A 23,150-nucleotide genomic window follows, 5' to 3' on the forward strand; every position below is an offset into this window, starting at 1 on the left:
TACCAAATAAATCTGTTGGACTTTAACCTGGTGTTGTGAGACTTCTTCATGTGCTTACCCCAGTCCAACGCCGGCATCTCCACATCATTGATTTCTTAAGCACCTGCTTTAATACAGTACCCCAGCATGACATCAATTCCCTGGCAACCATTATTTCCTCTGGCAGCTAATACTCTATGCACTTGCAAATATGGTGCCCTGAACCTATCTTTCTTGCTCAAGGATTTCTGCAAAAGTAACCAGCACCGACATCAGTTTGGTATATCACTCCAAAGAGCCAAGCATATAGCTCTTTAATTTGTTTGGACTGAGTTACTAGACTTGAGGAACAGGCAATCATCAGGTTTGCAACTAATGAGAGTCCAGAATTTTGACAGTTGCAAGATTTGTAATTATTTGACTTACTGAAAAAAACAGTACCTTAGCCAAAGGCGTTATTTTCAGATTTCAGACTTCAAATGTACAAAATTCTTTGAGAGGAGTCCTTTACGAAGGCCATCAATGATTTGGTGACAATTCCCAGTTTTTCAGCCCAAATGGGGAATTAGGACATTAATACTTTGCACAAAAGCTCAGATATTAATAAAACAAACAAGTAATAAAGTGTTAGATATTCAGTTACATAGCCAACCTCACAGAAAGCACCGATTTCTTACCTGGGCAAGAGCCTGGATACTGGTGTTAATATCACTACTTGCCACCTGCGACACAACAAAATTGATAGTAGAATCAGTGCTGCCATGTATCTCATCAAAGTGTGGAGAAACTGAACGATTTCTGAAAACATTTAAGGAAATTAAAGCTTAAAACTTTATATCAACATTTCATCTCTCACATCAACCTCAAAATAAGATTGCATATTTGCAAACACTTAACATTCAGGATGCTTCTTGTGGCTGCCACTTGCACTAATCCACTGTTTCAGTGGAGTTAATGTGGATGATGTTTTAAAGTAGTTTATTAGTCACAAGGCGTACATTAACACTGCAATGAAGTTAGTGAAATTCCCCTAGTTGCCACATTCTGGCACCTGTTTGGGTCAATGCACCTAACCAGCACGTCTTTCAGATTGTGGGAGGAACCCGAAGCACCCAGAGGAAACCCACGCAGCCATGGGGATAACGTGCAAACTCCACACAGGCAGTGAGCCAAGCTGGGAATCAAACCCGGGTCCCTGGCGCTGAGAGGTAGCAGTGCTAACCACTGTGCCACCCCTTTTAATTTTTTAAATTATAGTTCATAGAATCATAGAAACCCTACAGTGCAGAAGGAGGCCATTCGGCCCATCGAGTCTGCACCGACCACAATCCCACCCAGGCCCTACCCCCACATATTTACCCACTAATCCCTCTAACCTACGCATCTCAGGATTCTAAGTGGCAATTTTTAACTTGGCCAATCAACCTAACCTGCACATCTTTGGACTGTGGGAGGAAACCGGAGCACCCGGAGGAAACCCACGCAGACACGAGGAGAATGTGCAAACTCCACACAGACAGTGACCCGAGCCGGGAATCGAACCCGGGACTCTGGAGCTGTGAAGCAGCAGTGCTAACCACTGCGCTACCGTGCCGCCCGTGCTTAGTTACCCCATGCTTAGTACCAATAGCCATGCCAATGGAATCAAAGACACCAAGGGGCCTGCCTCTCAAAAGGGTTTTCACATTTTGGCATTAATTTCCTAACAATTTTCTGTGACGTGCAATGAAATTTGTAAAGCAGCAGCATGAAGAAAAAACCAAGAGAAAAGGAAATCAATGGCACGATGAAATTTTACAGCATTTCCAACAGCTAGGTGTTGGCTGTGATTTACTTTCAATTAAACTATTTCTAAATGGACAGCTTTAAATGAAATTACCACTGACGTAGTAAAGTGTCTCTTGTTGGCAACAATACTGAACTTGCAGGTCGAGTCATCTGCTAAGACTCAGCAGAATGTATGAATTGATTTAGTAGATGGAGATGGAAAGACTGCATTACTAGAGTAGTACATAACTACAGCTGTTACAATTGGAAAGAATTCACTTGTTAGGATCCTTGCTCTTCAATTCATACTTTATCCACACGCAGTGGGATTATAATTTGATATATACTGGGAAATCACACGCGAAGTGCACAAAATAGCACTGCTTCCATTTCAATTGCCAGTTACGGGAAACAAATTGTTAAACTCTGCACAGACTCTGGTTTTCACCACACATTCTAATGCATCATATTCATTTTATCCTCCATAAATTTAGAACAAAGGGATATAATGGACAGAGTACAGATACCAATAAAATTTTAAGCACGGATTTTCCTTTCAAAGGATCTTTTAATTCCCTTCAACATATCAGTGGCTTACTTTGGTTCTGGAATGCAAACTGGCTCATACAGCTCATCAAGTTTGTGCTGTACCAGATCCGGTAATTCACACCCGCCAGCATTATTGTCATTTTCAATTTCATCGAGATCCAACTGGAACTCTCTTGGAATCATGGGTGCAGATTCAGATGTGGAATGCGAATTATTGGAACGTGCTTGACTGCAAAAAAAAATTGAACAAGTGTTAATAATCATTCAATATTTTTCTTTACAATGGGAAACACCTCCAATTGCTCAAAGTGGCACGCACCGCGAGGTTTGCAACCGATTTGGAACATGGTTCATTTCTTTTATTACATTTCTTCCACCTTTCCCCATGCCCCTCAAATGTTACCTCCTACTGAGCTAGGGTTCAACAAGCTCAGATCCCTTTCTAGTACCTTGGCCAAGAGGTTATTTTGAGCGAATTTCCTTCAGCAAATGTACATGAGCAGAAATCAGCAGCAAAACCATCAGCCAATTTTTCTCCTCCCTTGGCCAGGGGACATGGAAGCAAATTTTAACTTAAAACACCCTGGCTGAGACCAAAAAGCAAATCTGGAAATTTCTGATTGATACAACTTAGTTATACATTCCCTTGAAGCATCACCATACTATCGACTGAATGCAAGCCATTCTAATATTAAGAAATCCAAAAAGGACATTGAAGGAATCAAGTACAGTTCATGACTGCCTTACTTGAAACAAAGTTAAATCTGTCAAAGTGGTTTTAAATACTGTACAGCTGCAGCTGAACTGAATTACACCAGATTGTGCACTTGCTATTGCTTCAGTCAGCACTTGGAACTTGCATACACCAATACAAAGGAACAAATTTAACAACTGAAAGTTTCTGGGAAATACTAACTACTTTTTTCCTCTTGTAGGTAGATAAATAATCTACAGAATTTAGGAAGTGTCATAATAATTGTGAATTAAAGTTAGTATGCTGGTTCAATAGCACTGCACAGTCAACCTACAACCAAGAACAAGTTTTACTTACATTCGATAGGTTCGATACATTATTCTTTCCAAGGAAATGCCATGAAAGAAGTCAGAAGACAGATTTAGACAATAGATACAATTATAAAACAGACAAAAGCACAAAAACAGAGGTGTTAAACAAAGGAAACAGCATTCTGTCCTTAACACATTGAGTACAAGTGTGATTCATTCGACACCAGCCTTCAAACCCTCACTTTTCCTAGTGAATAACTGCTCATACATTAAGTGCAAAGCTTACAAAAGTAATCCTAAACAGAATGGATTCTATGGGGCAAACCTGAGGAAAGGTACTTCAGAGTGAAGCTGAAAGACCAAATAAAGCATTTGTCATTGCTTGGATCTTCAGTAAATGAGAGTGACTACACGGCTATAAACCACGAGACAAGTTTGACTAAACATTAAACAGCTAAACATACAGAATTCTTTAAATAATTGATCAAAGTTATAAATGGCTCTCGTGTTGATTGGGGAGCGGGGGGTACAGGTACAGCATCTCGCCAGACGTTGAATCTTGCCGATTTTCAGGTTGGGTGGTTTGCGTTGGGCATGGAGAGTATTGAGGATATGCTTTTCATGTAAGGATTTCAAAGAGTACTTTTGAAAGATGTGGAGACATTGCTGCAAGAAGTGCCAGGAAATTCTTTGGAGCTGCTTCAGATCAGTGTTACTTTCTCAGAAGTGTAGCAGAAAGCTCTATTTAAGGATGTAAATGGGCTCCCCATGTCACTTCAATGAAGTGTTGGTGCTGGTGAGAGCAGCTCCAAAGAATTTACCAGCCATACAGGTAGAGCAAAAGATGTTGGAGAGGAGGGAAAGTCAAGTGATGGCAGCTTTAAAAAATGTCTAGTTTTCAGGCCACTGATTTTGATTTCTCCCCCATTTCTGTGATCCTTGCCTCTCTCTCTCTTTGATCTTCCGACCTGTCCCCATCAAATTCCAATCTTCCCTTCCCTCATTCCTCACTTCTGCACTCTGGGTGCTCCACTATGTCCTGCCCATCTCACATCACTCACCACCCTGTGCTAGCAATCTGAAATTCTCTTCTCCCAGAAGAATGTGTATGCTGGGATAATTGGAGCTATCAAGTCTGAATTAGATGATTTTTTTTTGTTAGGCAAGGCTGGAGCTAAGGTAGATAAACTGAATTGAAGTAGAGATCAGCCATCATCTAACAAAGTAGCAAAGCAGACTCAAGGGGGTGAACGCCTTATTTATATTCCTAAATTACAACCAAATAACAAGGCATTTTATTCTTTATACTAATCTTCAACATGAAACCAATCATTGAATACGCTGTTTTTCATTGGCTAGGTTACATCTGAGCCTTAGATTTCTACTTGCTTCAGAAAAACTGTTGTGCCCAAGATCCACTCAGCTAGAAAGCTTTGGAGCTCCAAAGAGACAGCAGTGGGACTCAATTGGCAACACACACACACTTCTGAATCATAAGGTCATGGGTTCAAGTCCCATTTAAGAGACAAAAACAAAACCTAGGCTGACACTTCAATGCATTACTGAGGGACTGCTGCGCTTGACAATGCTTTCTTTTCAGTGAGACATTGAACCTCACGGTAAGCATGAAAGATCCTCAGACATTATTTTGAAGATCGGTGGGGGAGTGCGCTCTGACCAATTCTTATCCTTCAACCACCATCATCTGAAGATAGATCACAAGGTCGAGAATAATAACCCAGCTTCTTCTCTAGAGATGTCACTTGATCTGCTCAACGTTTTCAATGTTGTGTTTATAGAAAGAATCACGGCTCTAATTCTTTGCACTTGTGCATTCAGACTTAAAGCACGTGCATGTTTAACTTTAATGGAATATCTTGGATTTATTTGTTCCAGTACCCGTCTCATTTTGAGGTGTAATCAGCCTGAATGCAATGTATATTGCAGACAGTTTGAAAAATTAGCTTCGAGTACTGTAGCTATATGCACTGTCACCATCACAATCACAAATCGAATAGGTAAAAACACATTTTTTGTCCGATCCTATTTGTATGCACAGACGTTGTTTGTGTTTTGTCAGATAAATAGGCTCCAGATCTCATTACAGCCTTGGTTCAGACATGGACAATACCTGAGCAGTAAGAGAGTGTGACTGATCTTCACACCAAGGCAGTATTTGGTTAAGTAGGGCATCATGGACAAAATGTGGAGATGCCGGCGTTGGACTGGGGTAAACACAGTAAGAAGTTTAACAACACCAGGTTGAAGTCCAACAGGTTTATTTGGTAGCGGTAGCCACAAGCTTTCGGAGCCTAAAGCCCCTTCTTCAGGTGAGAAGAAGGGTCTCGCTGGTCCACATGTAGCAGAGCAATATCAAGGCTAAGGCATACAGTATTTCCACCAAACAATATAGGCAACAGCCATCTGAAACAAGAGACACTGCATCCTTTTCCCTGATCATTCAATGGCATTGCTGAAGAGTCCTTATAAATATCCAAGAGTCACTAGAAAAGCTGACAACACAAATGTAGACCAGATCAGGGGGTTAGGAAGTGTGTGTCAAGTGGCTCACCCACTGGAACATTGCCTGGATGGGTGCATTCAAGAAGCTCGACTATTCATGACAAGATTCAACATCTGGCGAGATGCTGTACCTGTACCCCCGCTCCCCAATCAACACGAGAGCCATTTATAACTTTGATCAATTATTTAAAGAATTCTGTATGTTTAGCTGTTTAATGTTTAGTCAAACTTGTCTCATGGTTTATATGATGTGGAGATGCCGGCGTTGGACTGGGGTAAACACAGTAAGAAGTTTAACAACACCAGGTTAAAGTCCAACAGGTTTATTTGGTAGCAAAAGCCACACAAGCTTTCGAGGCTCTAAGCCCCTTCTTCAGGTGAGTGGGAATTCTGTTCACAAACAGAACTTATAAAGACACAGACTCAATTTACATGAATAATGGTTGGAATGCGAATACTTACAACTAATCTAGTCTTTAAGAAACAAAACAATAGGAGTGGAGAGAGCATCAAGACAGGCTAAAAAGATGTGTATTGTCTCCAGACAAGACAGCCAGTGAAACTCTGCAGGTCCACGCAACTGTGGGAGTTACAAATAGTGTGACATGAACCCAATATCCCGGTTGAGGCCGTCCTTGTGTGTGCGGAACTTGGCTATCAGTTTCTGCTCAGCGACTCTGCGCTGTCGTGTGTCACGAAGGCCGCCTTGGAGAACGCTTACCCGAATATCAGAGGCCTCTGATATTCGGGTAAGCGTTCTCCAAGGCGGCCTTCGCGACACACGACAGCGCAGAGTCGCTGAGCAGAAACTGATAGCCAAGTTCTGCACACACAAGGACGGCCTCAACCGGGATATTGGGTTCATGTCACACTATTTGTAACTCCCACAGTTGCGTGGACCTGCAGAGTTTCACTGGCTGTCTTGTCTGGAGACAATACACATCTTTTTAGCCTGTCTTGATGCTCTCTCCACTCCCATTGTTTTGTTTCTTAAAGACTAGATTAGTTGTAAGTATTCGCATTCCAACCATTATTCATGTAAATTGAGTCTGTGTCTTTATAAGTTCTGTTTGTGAACAGAATTCCCACTCACCTGAAGAAGGGGCTTAGAGCCTCGAAAGCTTGTGTGGCTTTTGCTACCAAATAAACCTGTTGGACTTTAACCTGGTGTTGTTAAACTTCTTATCATGGTTTATAGCCATGTAGTCACTCTCACTTACTGAAGATCCAAGCAATGACAAATGTTTTATTTGGTCTTTCAGCTTCACTCTGAAGTAGACCCTTGAGAAGACTCACCTGAAGAAGGGGCTTAAGGCTCCGAAAGCTTGTGGCTTTTGCAACCAAATAAACCTGTTGGTGTTGTTAAACTTATCATGGCCAAAGTCATACCTGGCACTAAGATGGTTCCAATTGGTGGGAGACTAATTACCTCAGCCCAGAACATACTATATATTTTAAATTAATTTTATGAGATGTGGGCATCTCTGGGTAGACCAGGGCAACACGGTGAACACAGTGGTTAGCACTCTCAACGTCAGGGACCTGGGTTCAATTCCCGGCTTGGATCACTGTCGCTGTGGAGTTTGCATGTTCTCCCCATGTCTGAGTGGGTTTCCTCCAAGTGCTCCGGTTTCCCCCCACAGTCCGAAAGACATGTTGGTTAGGTGCACTGGTCATGCTAAATTCTCCCTCAGTATTCCAGAACAGACACTGGAATGTGGCGACTAGGGGATTTTCACAGAAACTTCATTGCAGTGTTAATGTAAGCCTGCTTGTGACACTAATAAATATACTTAAACTTTACAAATTTATAGCCCATCCCTAGTTACTCTCAAGAACGTGGCAGTGAGCTGCCTTCTTGAACTGCAGTCTCCAAGGCATAGGTACACCCGCAATACTGTTAGAGAATGAGTTCCAGGATTTTAGCCCAATGGCAGTGAAGGAATGGGTGATACATTTCCAAGGAGGGATGGTGAGTGGCTGAGGGAAACCACCAGATGGTGTTCCAAGCATCTGTTCTTCTAGATGTTCGTGGTCATGGGTTTGGAAGGTGCTGCCTAAGGAGCCTTGGTAAGTTCCTGCAGTGCATCTTGTAGGTGGTACACACTGCTGCCATTGTTCATCGGTGGTGGAGGGATTGAATGTTTGTGGAAGGGGTAGCAATCAAGCGGGGGTTGCTTTGTCCTGGATGTTGTGTTCCCGAGTGTTGTTGGAGCTGCATTCATCCAAATACATGGAGTATTCCACCACACGGCTGACTTGTGCCTTGTAAATGGTGGACAAGCTTTGGGAGTTAGGTGTGCTACTTGCCACAGGATTCCTAGCGTCTGACGTGCTCTGGCAGCCACAGTATTTATTTGGCTGGTCCACATGTAGCAAAGCAATATCAAGGCTAAGGCAAAACAGTATTTCCACCTAACAATACAGGCAACAGCCATCTGAAACAAGAGACACTGCATCCTTTTCCCTGGTCATTCGATGGCATTGCTGAAGAGTTCTTATAAATATCCAAGAGTCACTAGAAAAGCTGACAACACAAATGTAGACCAGATCAGGGGGTTAGGAAGTGTGTGTCAAGTGGCTCACCCACTGGAACATCACTTGCCTGGATGGGTGCATTCAAGAAGCTCGACTCTATTCATGGCAATGCAACTCAGTGGATTGGCATTTCACTTAGCCAAACATTCATCCCTTCCTCCACCAACACACTGTGGCTAAGGTTTTCCTGCAGCATCTTCTATACTCGTGACCGCAACCACCAAGAAGCACAAGGGCAGCAGGCACATGGAACATCAACTGCTAAGTTTCCCTCCCAGTTATACGTCCTACCTACTTGGACTTGCATTGATGTTCCTCCTTCAATTCTGTGGTAGAGTCCTGGAACTCCTACTTAATAGCTTGGTGAGGCCATATACACCAAACAAACTGCAAATTCAAGAGTAGAGCCCATTGCCACCAGCTTTTGAAGGAAATGTTATAGATAATACATGCCAACTTTCCAGTGATGCTCACATCCCAAGAATTAACTGGGAAAAAGTCTAGAATGCTTTCAAACACATTCTGTATTATATGTGGATGAGAACCTCAAATCGTTATTTAAGTGTTACAAGTCAAACATTGTGATTTATTGAATTTTCTTGCAGTCACCAATCAATCGCTATAGCTGAGGTGACAATGCAATCAGTTTAAGGTGGATAGTTGAGCAGTTTTATGTATTCCCATGAAAGAAACTTAAGTGTCTGGCCTTGAACCTGGACTTTTGCTGCTTGGACTCAATTTAATAGTTACAGTAAGTTGTGAAATCATACAGCATTCAGCCCCTGATGCCTTTTCCAACTCCAGTAAAATTATCCAATTAGTCCAAACCCCTACTCTTGCCACTTGGTTATGCAAATGTTCATATCCAACTCCCTTTGATAGTTACTATTGAATCTATTTGTACAAATCTTACATGGCAGCACATTTAAGCCACAGCTGTCAATTATTTTAAATCTGTGCACCGTGATTTGTTAGGAAACCAAAGGAAATTCACAGGATTAATATTTGGAAGGGTAAACAGCAGAAATAAAGTATATAGTTTTCGGTGGATTTAATTTAATGCTTCTGTGCCTGGAAGGGATTTCATGCTGGACAAAGATGTCTGTGTGGGGGGGTTAGTTTCAGTTCCAGCTGAAATATATTGTGTTTAGAAAGCTTCGGCTTGAAAGGAAAATATTGTTGCTTGACAACTAGAGGGGTCTGTGGGATAGCAGGAAGCTTTATTTTGTTTTTTTAAGTTTCAGCTGAAAGCAGTTGGAGTCAGGTAATGGAACAACCAACAACTCTCAGCTCTGCAAGAGGAAGCTAAAGGGCAACCAGCTCTTTTAGCTTTGCTGCAAGTAAAACCCTACAATGGAGTAATGGTTCAGACAACCAGTGCCAAAGATCTATCGAGCATCTAGCTAAGAAGCTAGAGAAAAGAAAAGTTTCCAGAACGCCTGGAGTTAAAGGGAACAAAGAAGAAACTGGGAAATAGAACATGATTCTGTTCAGGGACATCAAACAAAGCTAAGAAATAATTTGGCAAGGATAGAGAGAATTGTTTTCTAAAAGTGATCCTAAAGTTTCAAATATCTTACAATTGTATATAAACAAATTAAAGTACCATCTGGATATCAGAATGGGTGCAAGAGTGAAAACCTAAAAGGGTTAATTTGAAATCCTGGCATAGATTTACTGCTAAAAGTGGAGCGGAAGGTCTGGTCAAACATAGAAACTAGAAACAGGAGAAGGCCATTCGACTCTCAGCCTGCTCCGCCATTAATTTTGATCATAGCTGATCGAATTCAACAATCTGAAACCAAAAGAGAAAATGCTGGAAAATCTCAGCAAGGAGAGAAAAGAGCTGACGTTTCGAGTCCAGACGGCACTCTGTCAAAGCCAAAAGGCATAGAAAGTGGGAAATATTTATACTGCAGGGTGAGGGAAAGAAAGATGAGTCATAGCCACAGAAACAAGGGAAACCAGTTAATAGCTGTTCGAATTCAACATCCTGATCCCTCTCTTCCCCCCCATATCCCTTGATTCCTTTAGCCCCAAGAGCTACATCTAATTTCTTCTTGAGATCAGATGTTTTGGCCCCAACTACTTTCTGTGGCAGTGAATTCCACACATTCACCACCCTCTGGATGAAGAAATGTCTCCTCACCTCAGTTCTAAAAGGTTTACCCCTTATGCTCAAACTATGACCCCAAGTTCTGGACTCCCCCACTGTTGGGAGCATTCTTTGAGTCTACCCTCTTGGAATTTTATAAGTTTCTATGAGATCCCCTCTCTCTTCTAAACTCCAGTGAACATAATCCTAACCAACTTAGTCTCTCCTCATATGACAGACCTGCCATCTCAGGAATCAGCCTGATAAACCTTTGCTGTACTCCCTCTATAGCAAGGACATCCTTCCTCAGATAAAGACACCAAAACTGCACACAATACTCCAAGTGTTGCCTCACCAACACCCTATACAATTGCAGCAAAACATCCCTATCCCAATACTCAAATCTTCTCGCTATGAAGGCCAGCATACCATTTGCCTTCTTTACTGCCTGTTGGACCTGCGCGCTTACTTTCAGTGACGAATGCGCGAAGACTCCAAGGTCTCATTGAGTAGCCACCCCTCTCAGTTTACACCAATTCAAGTAATAATCTGTCTTCCGATTATTGCTCCCAAAGTGGATAACCTCACATTTATCCACATTATACTACATCTGCTATGCACACACACTCAGCCTGTCCAAATCACTCTGAAGCATCTCTGCATCCTCCCACAGCTCACCCTCCCACCCAAAATACCTACCAACCGGCAGGTATTTTCGAAAATGTGAACTGGATTTTGGAATACGGATCACTAAGTGAATCATTGCTATGACAGAAGATCTTAAAAGCTTATTTTAGGAAGAGAGTTTAGAAATTCTGATATGACAATCATCTGAGGGGGGAGGATTTGGGAGGTGAAATCCACCAACACTAACTGTGTGCTAATGAGATCATTGTAGCTTCAAACCTACTGTATCATCTGTGTTAATCTTAAAACCTGTGTGTATTGGAGCAGTAAAGGAGTATTGTATCATAATCGATTTTTCATGTTTAATTTTATCTTGTTAAAACTAATTAGTCGTCCTGTGACTGTTCCTCCACATTTGAGGAAACAAAAAATAAAAGTTAGTCTTTTGAGCCAATATTCCATTCTGGGATCTTCTCAAACAATTATATCAACTGAGATCATAACAGATTATCAATCTTCCTGCCAGGGGACAGTTTCTCTATTTATCAAATTAAAATTCCTCATTATTTTGATCACCTTTATGAAATTACCCTATATTTGCTCAGAAAATCCAGCTTTTCTAATTTTTCCACAACTGAAATCACTTAAGTCAGACAGGACAGTTCAAGGTGATGGATAGTCATGTAACAAGCTGCCAAGAACCAATTTGTGAAAAGGTTACCTCAGGAGAATTGTATGCGACTTTGATGGAGATTAGAGAAATTTATAATTACTGTTTCTGTAGAGTAATGCACATTTATCTAGTTAATGGTCAATAGAATTTGTCTGTGATACACATAAAAGAACCATCCTCTATTCTGCTAGCCAACTTTAAGATGGAATTACGGTACAATTTCCTAAGACCATCTTCATGGTTGAAATATTTAGTTATTTCTTCTTATACAAAGGCTTCCAAAATCAATGTTCTTCAAACCATATTGTGGTCCCACGAGCATCCAAAAGTACACTTTTTATTAATAGACCTGCATGGGGCTTTCTTTGTCATTCCCAAATGTGACCGAATAGATACAAAACAATTGACTATCAGGCAAATTTGAATCATGCATTTGAATAAATGTTCCACTTACAAGCCATTGAGTGGAGGCTTTTCTGAATTCCAGTACTGCAAGCAGCCAATGGATATTTTTCTTCTAGTCTAATTCTCAAGAGCCATTGTCCATTTAAAACTGAGTTAGTGCCCTGATAAAGCAATCTTGCCTACATAGAACCCCGACAGATGAATCTCCTGAAATATCCCAACATTCAATAAGATCAACAATTCCTTGAAGCAGACCTTTTGATGGAAACCTTTCTATCCAAAAGTCAAGCTTTCAGGGATGACTATTCTACTGCCTTAAGACTTTGAAACATAATCTCAGCAGATTCTTCTAGAAATCTTCTGTAGGTAGCTGTACCAGTTAAGATGTTACATTCATAAAGCAAAGACTTGTAAGCTGCAGCTTCTCCTCGATGAGAACAATCACTGTCCAAACAGGAAGTAGGGCTAGCATTTTAATCAAGACAATTGCATAAAATAGAGCTGCAGAGTTTAGCGCAATAGCATGGGCAAAGCTGGTGTGATACCCCTAACCTTTGAATTCCAAAGATGCTGCCACTGGACAACAGCTGCAGTGCCTCTGGTGGGGTGGGGGGAGGGGGGGAAATTTAGAAAGGAGAAATCCAACATGGCCCATCATCATTTACAATCCCTTCATAGACAACCCAGGAAAGTTTGGAGTTGCCAGCCACCTTCAAAGTAGTGTTTTGCTGAAATGGCAACTATATACTTTGAAGTAGTGTTACTGGGGTGGTAAGGCCTGGTTTGACACATCAATTATTGCTCAGCCAAAAAAAACTAACGACAGTGGAAATGACATACATAAACATCTCAACAGTATCTTCAACCGAGCACAAGTCTTAGTTTCTAATCGAGTGCCATGATAACTTGCAACAGATATGCACTATTGCAGAATCTTTGGCTTTTCCACCAGGAGGGATGAAGTTCAAACATCCCTGCGCATTTGCTCAAAAAGCCATATATTTTCAAAAAACACATTGCAAATGATGGCATCAAACACTAATGAACATCCTGGTCATTGGGAACCATCCACAACATTCAATGTTGATTTAGAAACAGAGAGTAAGCACAAACCAACAATATGCTGTCCATGTCCACGTAAAGCAAGACACTGCGGAGGTCTGAACTAAAAACCAAGTGCTGGAGATACTCAGCAGTCCGGCAGCACTGATAGAGGGATATAATGGTGTCGTCACTGGTCTAGCAATCTAGGCTCTGGGGTCACATGTTTCCACCATGACAGCTGATGTAATTTAAATTTTTTAAAAATTAATTAAATGGGGAATTGAAAACTAGTCTCAGTAATGGTGACCATGAAACTATCATTGATCGCCACAAAAACCTCTCTGGTTTACTAATGTTCTTTAGGGGAGGAAACTGCCATTGTAACCTGCTCTGGTCTACTTGTGACTCCAGACCCACATCAATGTGGTTTAGATACCTGCTAAAATGGCCCAGCAAGCCACTCAGTTCAAGGGCAATTACAGATGGGCAACAAATCCCATGAAGGAATAAAGAGATCCTCCCACGGAGAGGAAAACAGAATGAATGTTGAGTCCAGTGTGATTCTTCTGAAGTAGACTTTCTTTGAAAAGGCTCAAGAGTATTTGGAAGAGTCATATTGGACTCAATGCTAACTGTTTCCTTCTCCACAGATCCGCCAAACCTACTCAGTTTTTCAAAATTGTCGTTTTTATTCTCAAGTAAATTTGACCTCAAATCTAACAATGTGAAACAGAACATGCAAAACAAATTTTCCACAAAGATTACAGGGAAAAGCACAACTATACTCCATTGAATGAAACCCGAATCATCTCTTTTTCTGGTGGGATACAAGTCTACCAAACATTAAATATGAAGGAATTGGTTGGGTACGGAAGGAGCACAATAAAAACAACAGAATTCAGGAAAGCAAAACAGAAATGGAATGCAAGTGAGAGACACAGATAAATATTTGACAATTCAGACAGACTAAGCTATTAAAAAAAGGGACAGCGCTCACAATGCCTTCATGTCAGATAACAGCAAGCACTATTTTCATATGAAGGTTGAACGAACGAAGGCTTAAGGAAAATTCTACTACCCACTCCAAACTAATTCAAGACAATTCTATACACTACAGCACCAAACCATATTCACACCATAAATCTCCTCTTCCAATGTTCACATATATTCAGATACAATAAAACAAAGATACAATAGAACCCATCAAACATTGGGTAACGCACTTATTCCAAAACTTCCAATTGGATTAAACACAGTCGTGCAAGTAATAACTTGAAAATATTTTTGAGCAAAGTTTGTCTTTTCCTTTGACAGAAGGCACAATTGTGAACGCTGCCAATAATTAAGCTAGTTAAAGCTTAATTGCAAGACAACCCAAAACTTAATCCTAGCTTCTGCAATGTTAATTGAACTGTGGGGATAGAGACAGGTGTATAAAAGGTAAACAACAGTCATAGTTTCTGCCCTTCGCTGGTATACGAGCAATACCCACTCCAAAACATTTGGAAGTTAGCATGTCACTTGCTCAGCTGTGTAATGTTCTCTGTGTAAAGCCCACAGACACTTGACTTAAAATCCAGATGAAGAACAAGGAGGATACACCATACATCCCAGGAAGAATGTGTTTTCAGGAAAGGAGAGAAAAAGCACCTGCCATATCAGTTCACCTTAGATTCTACATAACTAGGCAAAACACATCATCTGTGAACATGATTCTGGAAAGGTTACTCTGTGCTCCTGAATCTCATCAATGCCCTGGTCAAAGAACTCCATGAAAAATCCCTGCCTCTAAACTATTATATACTGAGCCTGGAGCCAAGAGAAACTGACTTTCACAATCATAAATGTTCATACTTTTGGGTTAATGAAACCTGACCATCCTTAAAGTCAGAGGAGCCGGGTAAGCAAATACAAAGCCCATGCCAAATTTCAGTATACATGGGGCTTCAGACATCAGGAAGTCACTTGGCAAACTGATGTGACAACAAAAATAGTGCTGGAACCAAAGCAAAACAAACCTCTATGGGATAAAAGCTTAAAGCCAACTCCAAAAAATGCTTCGAGTGTGTAGAAAAATGCCTGAAAAACTTTCCAAAATGAAAAATAGATCACATAACCAACATCATTAACATAGAGAACAGAGTTTAGCCATTTTATCTTACTAAGGACTATAAATCCAAGGCTGACCCTGTCCAGAACAATGCCTGGGAACAGCTCAATGCAGCAAGATCACCAAGGAATTATTAGGTAATATTGCAGCGTAATTCTTCCTTCCTCTCTATCGCTTTATCATTGCAAACCAAACTATTTATAAATCTCAAGTGCCTTGTTTGATTCCGAGTTCTATAAGCCTTTCCATCACAAAGACCACCTGCTACCATCTCTGGTGTGAAACCCAAGAGCAAAATATTATGGATGATGGAAATCCAAATTTAAAAACGGAGAACATGCTCAAAAAATTCGACAAGTCTGGCATCTGTGATGAGGGAAACAGTTAGCATTTCAGGATGGTGACCTTTCATTAGAACTTGCAGGGGGGTGAGGGGGTGCTGGCAAGAACTTTTTAGGGGGAATAAAATCAGAAAGATCTATGACTGGCTGGAAAGAAAGGAGAAATAAAACAGAGTTAATTGGTTTTTGGCGAATTGTTGGAGGCTTCAAATTGATTTTTTATGACAAGATTTATGATAGGAAAGACTAGTAGCAAAATTTGGAGCGCTCTTCTGCATTAATTGTTAATTCTAAAACCGAGATTGATAGTTTGTAAAGAATATGGCAAAAGGACAGGTACATGGAATTAGGCCACAGATTAGCCATAATCTCAATGAATGATGGGATAGACTCAAGGGAGTTAAGAGTCTACTTTTGTTGATATATTCCTGCGACAACACATGGTAAAGCAATCACTCCTTTGAACCCTCATTAATTTTGCAACAAGGAGCAGTAACGTCAGATTAGAGACACACTCAGCCAGAATCATAGGTTAAACAACAGAACTTTTGCTACTATCCTACAAAGAACAAAGCTCTTCAGAACTAAGAGCTACACTTTACTATGAGGACAACTTTAAACCCATAGTAAGTGGGAAAATCATGTCCATTATAAATTGATCAATTGAGGGCAACTTGCATCAACACTTGCCTACCGACAAAATTACAGCTGCTTGGAGACAACTTTGTGTATTCAGGTAGGGTAGGCCCCACCGTTCTGTTAAAAAAACTCTGAAGGAATAAACATCCATTTGATTTTTCAGATTAAGTTAGCTTGTTGTCCAATGTACATTGATCTTAAATCAAATCTTGTTACTAATTATCTCATTAATCTATCGGATTGAGATGATGCAAACATTGCTATTTAGATGACTAGGTAGCCATTATAAACATACTTCAGTTTGGATGGCACTTCATCACAGCCCTTCCGTGGCGCAGCAGCGTTTGGATTTAGTCCTTGTGTCCTTGAAGTTTTCTCCTCCTGTTTTGTAGATACCACAGAGGGTTTCTTAGCAGATCGTTTGATTCTTTCCTCCAACATGCTCATTTCTTTTTCAGAAAGCTAGGATCAAAGAGTTGAAGACCAAGAAAAAAGATCCAGTCAATTCCATCTTACCCCTGACACAGCTTTTAAATAATCCTGCACTTATAAAAACATCTGCACACTAACTTGAAAAGGCAAAGCAAAGGAGCTACTTCTCATGCAAGTAAACTGGAGGTTTTATCAAATGAAGCTGACAACTCAAAAGTAAGACTTCTATAGCAGGAAGGAGAGAAATAAAACTTTCAACACTGAGTAATTGTATGGAGCAAAAAGGAAAGCAAAAATTGAGAACCTCCATCAAAACTAACGAAGCTTTACGATCTTCAAAACTATTCAGTCAATTTGAGACCATTTGAAAGTTAACGAAAGCAAAGCAGACAAAAGCAACCAATGAAACCCCTGTAAAAAACAGTCTGTAATGCTCCTGCTCGTGTTAAGTCAATGAAGCAACCCAGAAAAGGTAAATCATTATTGGTATATTACTACTGGTCATCAGTAATATTCGGCTGCTCTAGTGTTGACTGGGGAACTGTGCGCCAATCTTCTAGGCCACATCAAAACAAGATTAAGGATCCGACTGAGATTAAAGCTACTCCAATCAGTTTGGACTGACCTGGGATTCTTAACTGAATACATCTTATTCTATGATGCTTTGATTTCATAAAGTAGCATCTTCAAATAAATTGACCAACAAATGCCCTGCATAAGGATGCATACGAACCATATCAAACTGCTAGCAAGATTAAGGATCAAGATCTGATCAAGTTTTGATTTATTTGGGATTACTTTATTCTGTGATGCTTTAATGTATAATGTGGATGCAAGTACCATCTTCAATCCAAAAAAAAACTGCATAATCCTTCACAGAACTAATACAAACCATATCATGAGTTCAACCCAATCCACTTGCAATCTTAAAACTTTTCCCTACTGTTTATCCCATTGTCAGATTGCCTCAACTAGTAATAATCTTGCCTTGAAACATCCATAAGAACCTAAGAAATAGTACAGGGTACATGGTCCAGTAAACCTGTTCTGTCATTCAATAGGATTATGGCTGAACTTTTGCATCAAGGCCAGTTTCACATCCTATCCACGTCCAACCTCCAGGGAATAGAGAACCATTCTGTTCAACCTCCTCACAAGGCAGCCCTTTCATCTGAGCAATAAATCTAGTGAGCAGTCATTGCACTTCGTTCAAGTCTCAAAAATGGAGAATAAAAATCTGCCCACAACATTCCTTTTATAAATTTACTTTTCATTGAATCCTTCCTCTCCTTTATTAATTTAATCTATTGCACTGGAGTTATTGGATTCACCAGGATAATGGATCCGGACAAGTTTAAGAACAGTTTGTGTAATTGAATAGCAGGCTCTCCCCCAGTTTTGGCAGAGTCAGCATGGCTTAATGAAAGGGAAGTGTTTTTTTAAGTTGGTTACAATTTTTGAGGTTATAACCAGCAGGGGGTGTGGGAAGTGGGTGGATGTAGTGCATCTGGATTCTCAAAGGCATTCGATAAGGTGCCACACAAGAGGTTATATAAGGTCCGGGCTCATTGGGTTGAAACACAGGGATTGACAATTGGTTAATGGATCCAAAACATTAAGAACAAATGCACCTTATTGGTGAACCATAAATTGAAATCATCTCCATTACAACCTCTTCAGCCATACATTTAAACCTCAGCTCGTCCCTATGCCAATGTGGACACGGCTCAGGTGGTAATCCAGAGATTACCTATGTTGAGGCCCTTTGATTTGTACAACCAGACAAACAAGAGCATTTCCTCACTCCTGTCCAAAAAGACAAATACTCACATTCCCAATCAATTTAAAAACTTGATCTCCACAGATGTTGTAGACAGTAACCACTGTATTTAAGGCAGCATTACGAACAGATGTATCTCGATCTCCAATCTGACTTGCAATTTCTTTGAGCGCTTTGGCTGGAGTTGGCTGGCAGACATTCAAATCATAAACTTCAATTAAAGCACCCAGCTCTTCCAAACATTCTGCAAAAAAAAAAATCAACAGCAACAAGTTAGGTTCAAGTATCCGATGCTCACCCTGTTTGATCATAACTTCCTCTGTGCCTGCAATTTGGGGAGAATAACCCTGTCAAGATTCACACATCCACAATTAAATAAAATGGATCAGCCACCAGATTGGCGGGGCGGGGGGTGCAAAGCGAGGAGGAGGAAAGACATGGAAAGAATTTTGTCTGGGGTAGTCTTCCTCACCATCCTGCCTCCACAATGTGAATATCAAATAGAATGATAATGCTCCAGCCTCAAGAGGAGGCTTCATCGCATTCATGAGATGAAGAGCCATTTTTGTTGCCCATCTGTAACTTTCCTTCAGGAAGTAGTGCTGGGTTACCTTCTTAAACTGCTATAACCAATGTAGCATAGGTACGTCACGGTGCTTTAAGGGAGCGTGTTTCAGGATTTTGATCCAACAACGGAGGCACAACAATACCATTTCCGATTCAGATTGAGAGAGATTTGGGGAGGAACTTGCAGATGGAATTCCAATACATCTTTTGCAGCAATAGCAGCTGTAGGTTTGGAAGGTGCTCTCGCAGGAGCCTTGACAAGATGCTGCAGCGCATTTTGCAGGGAACCAATGTTGCTACAATGCGCCATTAGTGGAAGTGAATGTTAAATAGTAGGGATATGCCATTGCAACCGTATAGGGCATTGGAGAGACCGGATCAGTTTTGGCCCCCTTACTTGGGGAAGAATGTGCACGCATTAGAGGCGCTTCAGAGAAGGTTCACTAGATTGATTCCAGGGATGAAGATCTTGTCTTATGCAAATTGAATAGTTTAGGCTCATACCTCGAATTGAGGTATACAAATATGATAAAAGGGATTGACAGGGTAGACATTGAGCAGATGTTTCCCCTTGTTGTGCATTCAAGAACGAGCGGCCATTGTTTTAGGCTTGGGGTGGCAGATTTAAAACAGAAACGAGGAGGAATACTTCACTCAAAGTGCCATAAATGTGTAGAATTCTCTACACAGAGTGCAGTGGATGCTGGAACACTCAAATTTGAGGGGATAGCTGGCTTTTTAATTGGTGGCAGGATGAAGGGGAAGATGTGGCCGAGATGAGATCATCCATGATCTTATTGAACGATGGAGCAGACGGAAAAGACTGAATTGCCTACTCCTGCGCCTAGTTCTTATGCTGATCCCCACCTTGATGGTAATGATAGAATGAGGGATGTGCTTGATCATGAGAATGTAGTTTCTCTGTTGATGGCCCAATGGATACCTAGTTTGGTGCAATGAGATCAGTTCTGGATTATCCCATTTAGCAGGGTAATAGTGCCACGTATATTGGAAGGTTTTTTTGTAGATTGGAATTTTTCTCCACAAGATCTGTAGGATGGATGCATCTGCAACAGGTACACTGATGAGGTCAGGTAGTTTGGTGTTCTCAATATATGTCACAGGCCCAGTCTGGCAAGTATATTCTTTAGGACTTGGTCAGTAGGGATGTGACCTAGCCATTCTAGGTGACGGTCATCACCCATCAGCTCCAAGCTCACATCAGTTCGGCAGGAAAATGAACACAGCAAAATGCATCCGATACACTCACCTGCTCGCTGTTTTGAATTTTTAGATTTCAGCCCTTCCATAATAAAATTAAACATTTTACTAGCTGGATAGACCTTGCACATCATGTTCAGGATGCAGCGAACATCTTTACGAATGAGGTCTTTTGGTTCTCCAACCTATGATTGCAAAAAGTTATCCACAAGTTATTCTTTTATCTCGCCAATCAGAACAACTGCAGCAAGTAGCCTGTTGTTTGACTGCATGCACCTGTGCTTAACTAGAAGGAGTGTTAAATATGATGAATTTTCATTATGAAATATCTGGTTTCAATAATCATCTGCCAGTCCCATTCAAAATAGCTATTTTGGTGAAAAGGAACCATTCAAGCTTTGAGTTTTCTGAAAAAAAAGCTTCATGCAGAATATATGGGTATTTCTGACAATACTTAGAAGACCCAAAAACCACCAGCTTAATTTCTACAATAAAATCTCAGCTTATCCAGATCCTGATAAAAATGATCACAAAATCCTCCTCTCCCATCCCAGCTATTGGCTGAAATAGCCCCTGTCCAACACATTCACCACCGCACACTGCTTCATAGCTTAGCAGAAAAACAAAGCCACTTTCAACGCATGGGGTGGAATATAACCTCTTTATTGGCTGAGTATCTTACTGGCATATGCTGAGGGCAGATACCCTAATTAGTACATTTGTTTAACAGAACCATGACTTCAAATCCTAGAGTTCTACTTCTCGGAATTGATCTTTAACAAACCTCTCAACTAATTTGATTCTCAAGATCTAGATAGGTTTTCCTTTAAGCTGTTCAGTTTCTGTTGCAGTTATTTTAAGACACAATTGATGTGCTTTGACTCCAAAAATGATGGTTCTAACCCGACTATGGTACTTTTATCTCTATAATTGCATTCTGAACTTTATCTTTCTGGTAAATTAAAAATAATTTCCATGATGCAAGACAAAGCCAACATTCAGCACCCACCCCTCATGGCTCTTTATGAAGATACCCACCCTCTTCAACTGCTGCAGTTCATGTGAAGGTTCACTCAATGTTAAGGAGAGAGTCCCAAGATTTTGGTACAGCAATGATAAGGAATAGCAGTACATTCCAAGTCAGCATAGAGACTTAAGAGTGGAACTTTCAGGTGATGGTATTCTCATGCAGAGCTCCCCTTGATCTTTTGGCATGAGTTACAAGTTTGGGGTTCTGTGAAAGGAGGCTTAGTGAGGTGTTGCTGTACATCTTTTAGAAAGTACACATTGTAGTCATGGTATGCGGATTCTGGAGGTAGCAAATGTTTAAGGATGGCAGATAAGGTGCATGGTTCTGGATGGTGTCGAAGTTCTTCAGTGTTGTCACAGCTTCACTCATCCAGGCAAGTGAAGAATGTTCCATCACACTGACTTGTGCCTTGTGGATGGCGGAAAGGCTTTGGGATTGTCAGGTAGTGCGTCACTCACCATAAGCACATCTGAGGCCCTATTTTACCATTTTGATTCTCAGTGCGGGGTGGATTTGAAACTGGGAGTGTTTCAGATCCGACTTTTAGACCCGTTCTCAGGCGTCCCCATACGCACTGCCTGAAACAATATCAGCAATTCCGAATCATGCTGCAGAAGCCTGTGGGCGGGGCTTAATGCGCCCAAAACCCTGCAGCTCCGATTGGCGCCTCTAACTGCGCATGCGCAGAAAAAAAAACCGATAGAATGCTGCTCCCCTGCCACATCGTTTCAGGCCAGATAGTGCCTCTCCCTGACCCCCCACAGACATTGCTCCATCCCCACAACATTACTGACCTCCTTATTCCCCCCCACCACCCCACAGACCAATTGTGCACCCCTCCACCAATCACCGATCAAGCGGAAAGCTGTCGGACACTCAGCACTTACTTCCTCACTAACTGGAGTGCCCAAATCGGACTTTTGTGGAGCATGTCTGTTTCGCGCTGATTCTGAATGGGCGAACGCAGTGATAAAGGGGAAGTGCCAGAAAGGTTGGGCACGGTCCCGATCGTGGCCATTTTCAGGCCTGGTAAAGGGGGGATAGACGCGGATCACGCTACTCGCCTCGCGCCCTACTTTACCAAGTTTTTGTGTCTGAAAACAGGCGCAACGTGAAGATAAAATAGTCTGTGACCCATTCCTGTATGTAGCTGGTTGAGTTATGTTTCTAGTCAATGGTGACTGCCAGGATGTTGCTGTGGGACAAACCCTGTGTTGGTAATGCCACCGAGGCAGCCAAGGAGAGAGGTGGAGAGATTCTCATTGAAAGTGATTATTGTGCAATTCTTGCATATCACAAATGTTACTTGCCACTGAGTAGCCAAGCTTGGGTGTTGTCCAGTACATGCGCACATGGACTGCATTTGAAATATCCTAACACGTTATCGTATATCACTGCTTTAAAATCCTTGGTCAATCCCCATCTTCAGTGAAAAGTTTATTCCATTTAAAAACTCAATAGCAAGTTACCTTGTTAATTAGATATGGGATGAACGAAGATGCCTCATTATCAGTTAAATGATAATCTTCTTTGCTCAGCACAGTAAATATCAGCTTCAAGTATTCCAGGACTTTCATCAGTACGGTTGTGTTGGTGTCAAAAAACCGCAGCGTCAACCACTTCAAGATAAGATCCAGGCAAACAACAGTCCCCTCTGTTTCACTTTCCAAGTGCTAAGAGAAAATAAAATGCAATTTTATCCAACAGCTACAATAAGATCTTGTTCTCTTGACTCTTCCAAACTGCCAGTAACATTATGCACATGAAATCCTCAATTCCTAAAATGATTTCTTCTCCAAAGTAGTTTTCTGCCTCCTGAAAAACT

General features: G+C 41.1%; 1 protein-coding gene across 1 annotated transcript in view; it reads right to left on the bottom strand.

Annotated features, from left to right (window-relative positions):
* Positions 1-23,150, bottom strand: part of ckap5 (cytoskeleton associated protein 5) — a 153,480-nt gene that overhangs the window by 32,629 nt on the left and 97,701 nt on the right. Inside the window, exons 30-35 of the mRNA XM_078221041.1 lie at positions 22,795-22,998; positions 20,345-20,480; positions 18,558-18,751; positions 16,591-16,757; positions 2,345-2,524; positions 657-777 (exon numbers count right to left, since the gene is read on the bottom strand). Of these exons, the coding sequence (XP_078077167.1) occupies positions 657-777; positions 2,345-2,524; positions 16,591-16,757; positions 18,558-18,751; positions 20,345-20,480; positions 22,795-22,998 (1,002 nt within the window). The remainder of the gene's footprint in view (positions 1-656; positions 778-2,344; positions 2,525-16,590; positions 16,758-18,557; positions 18,752-20,344; positions 20,481-22,794; positions 22,999-23,150) is intronic.

The sequence above is a fragment of the Mustelus asterias genome, chromosome 9, assembly GCF_964213995.1.
Source record: "Mustelus asterias chromosome 9, sMusAst1.hap1.1, whole genome shotgun sequence".
Lineage (NCBI taxonomy): Eukaryota > Metazoa > Chordata > Chondrichthyes > Carcharhiniformes > Triakidae > Mustelus > Mustelus asterias.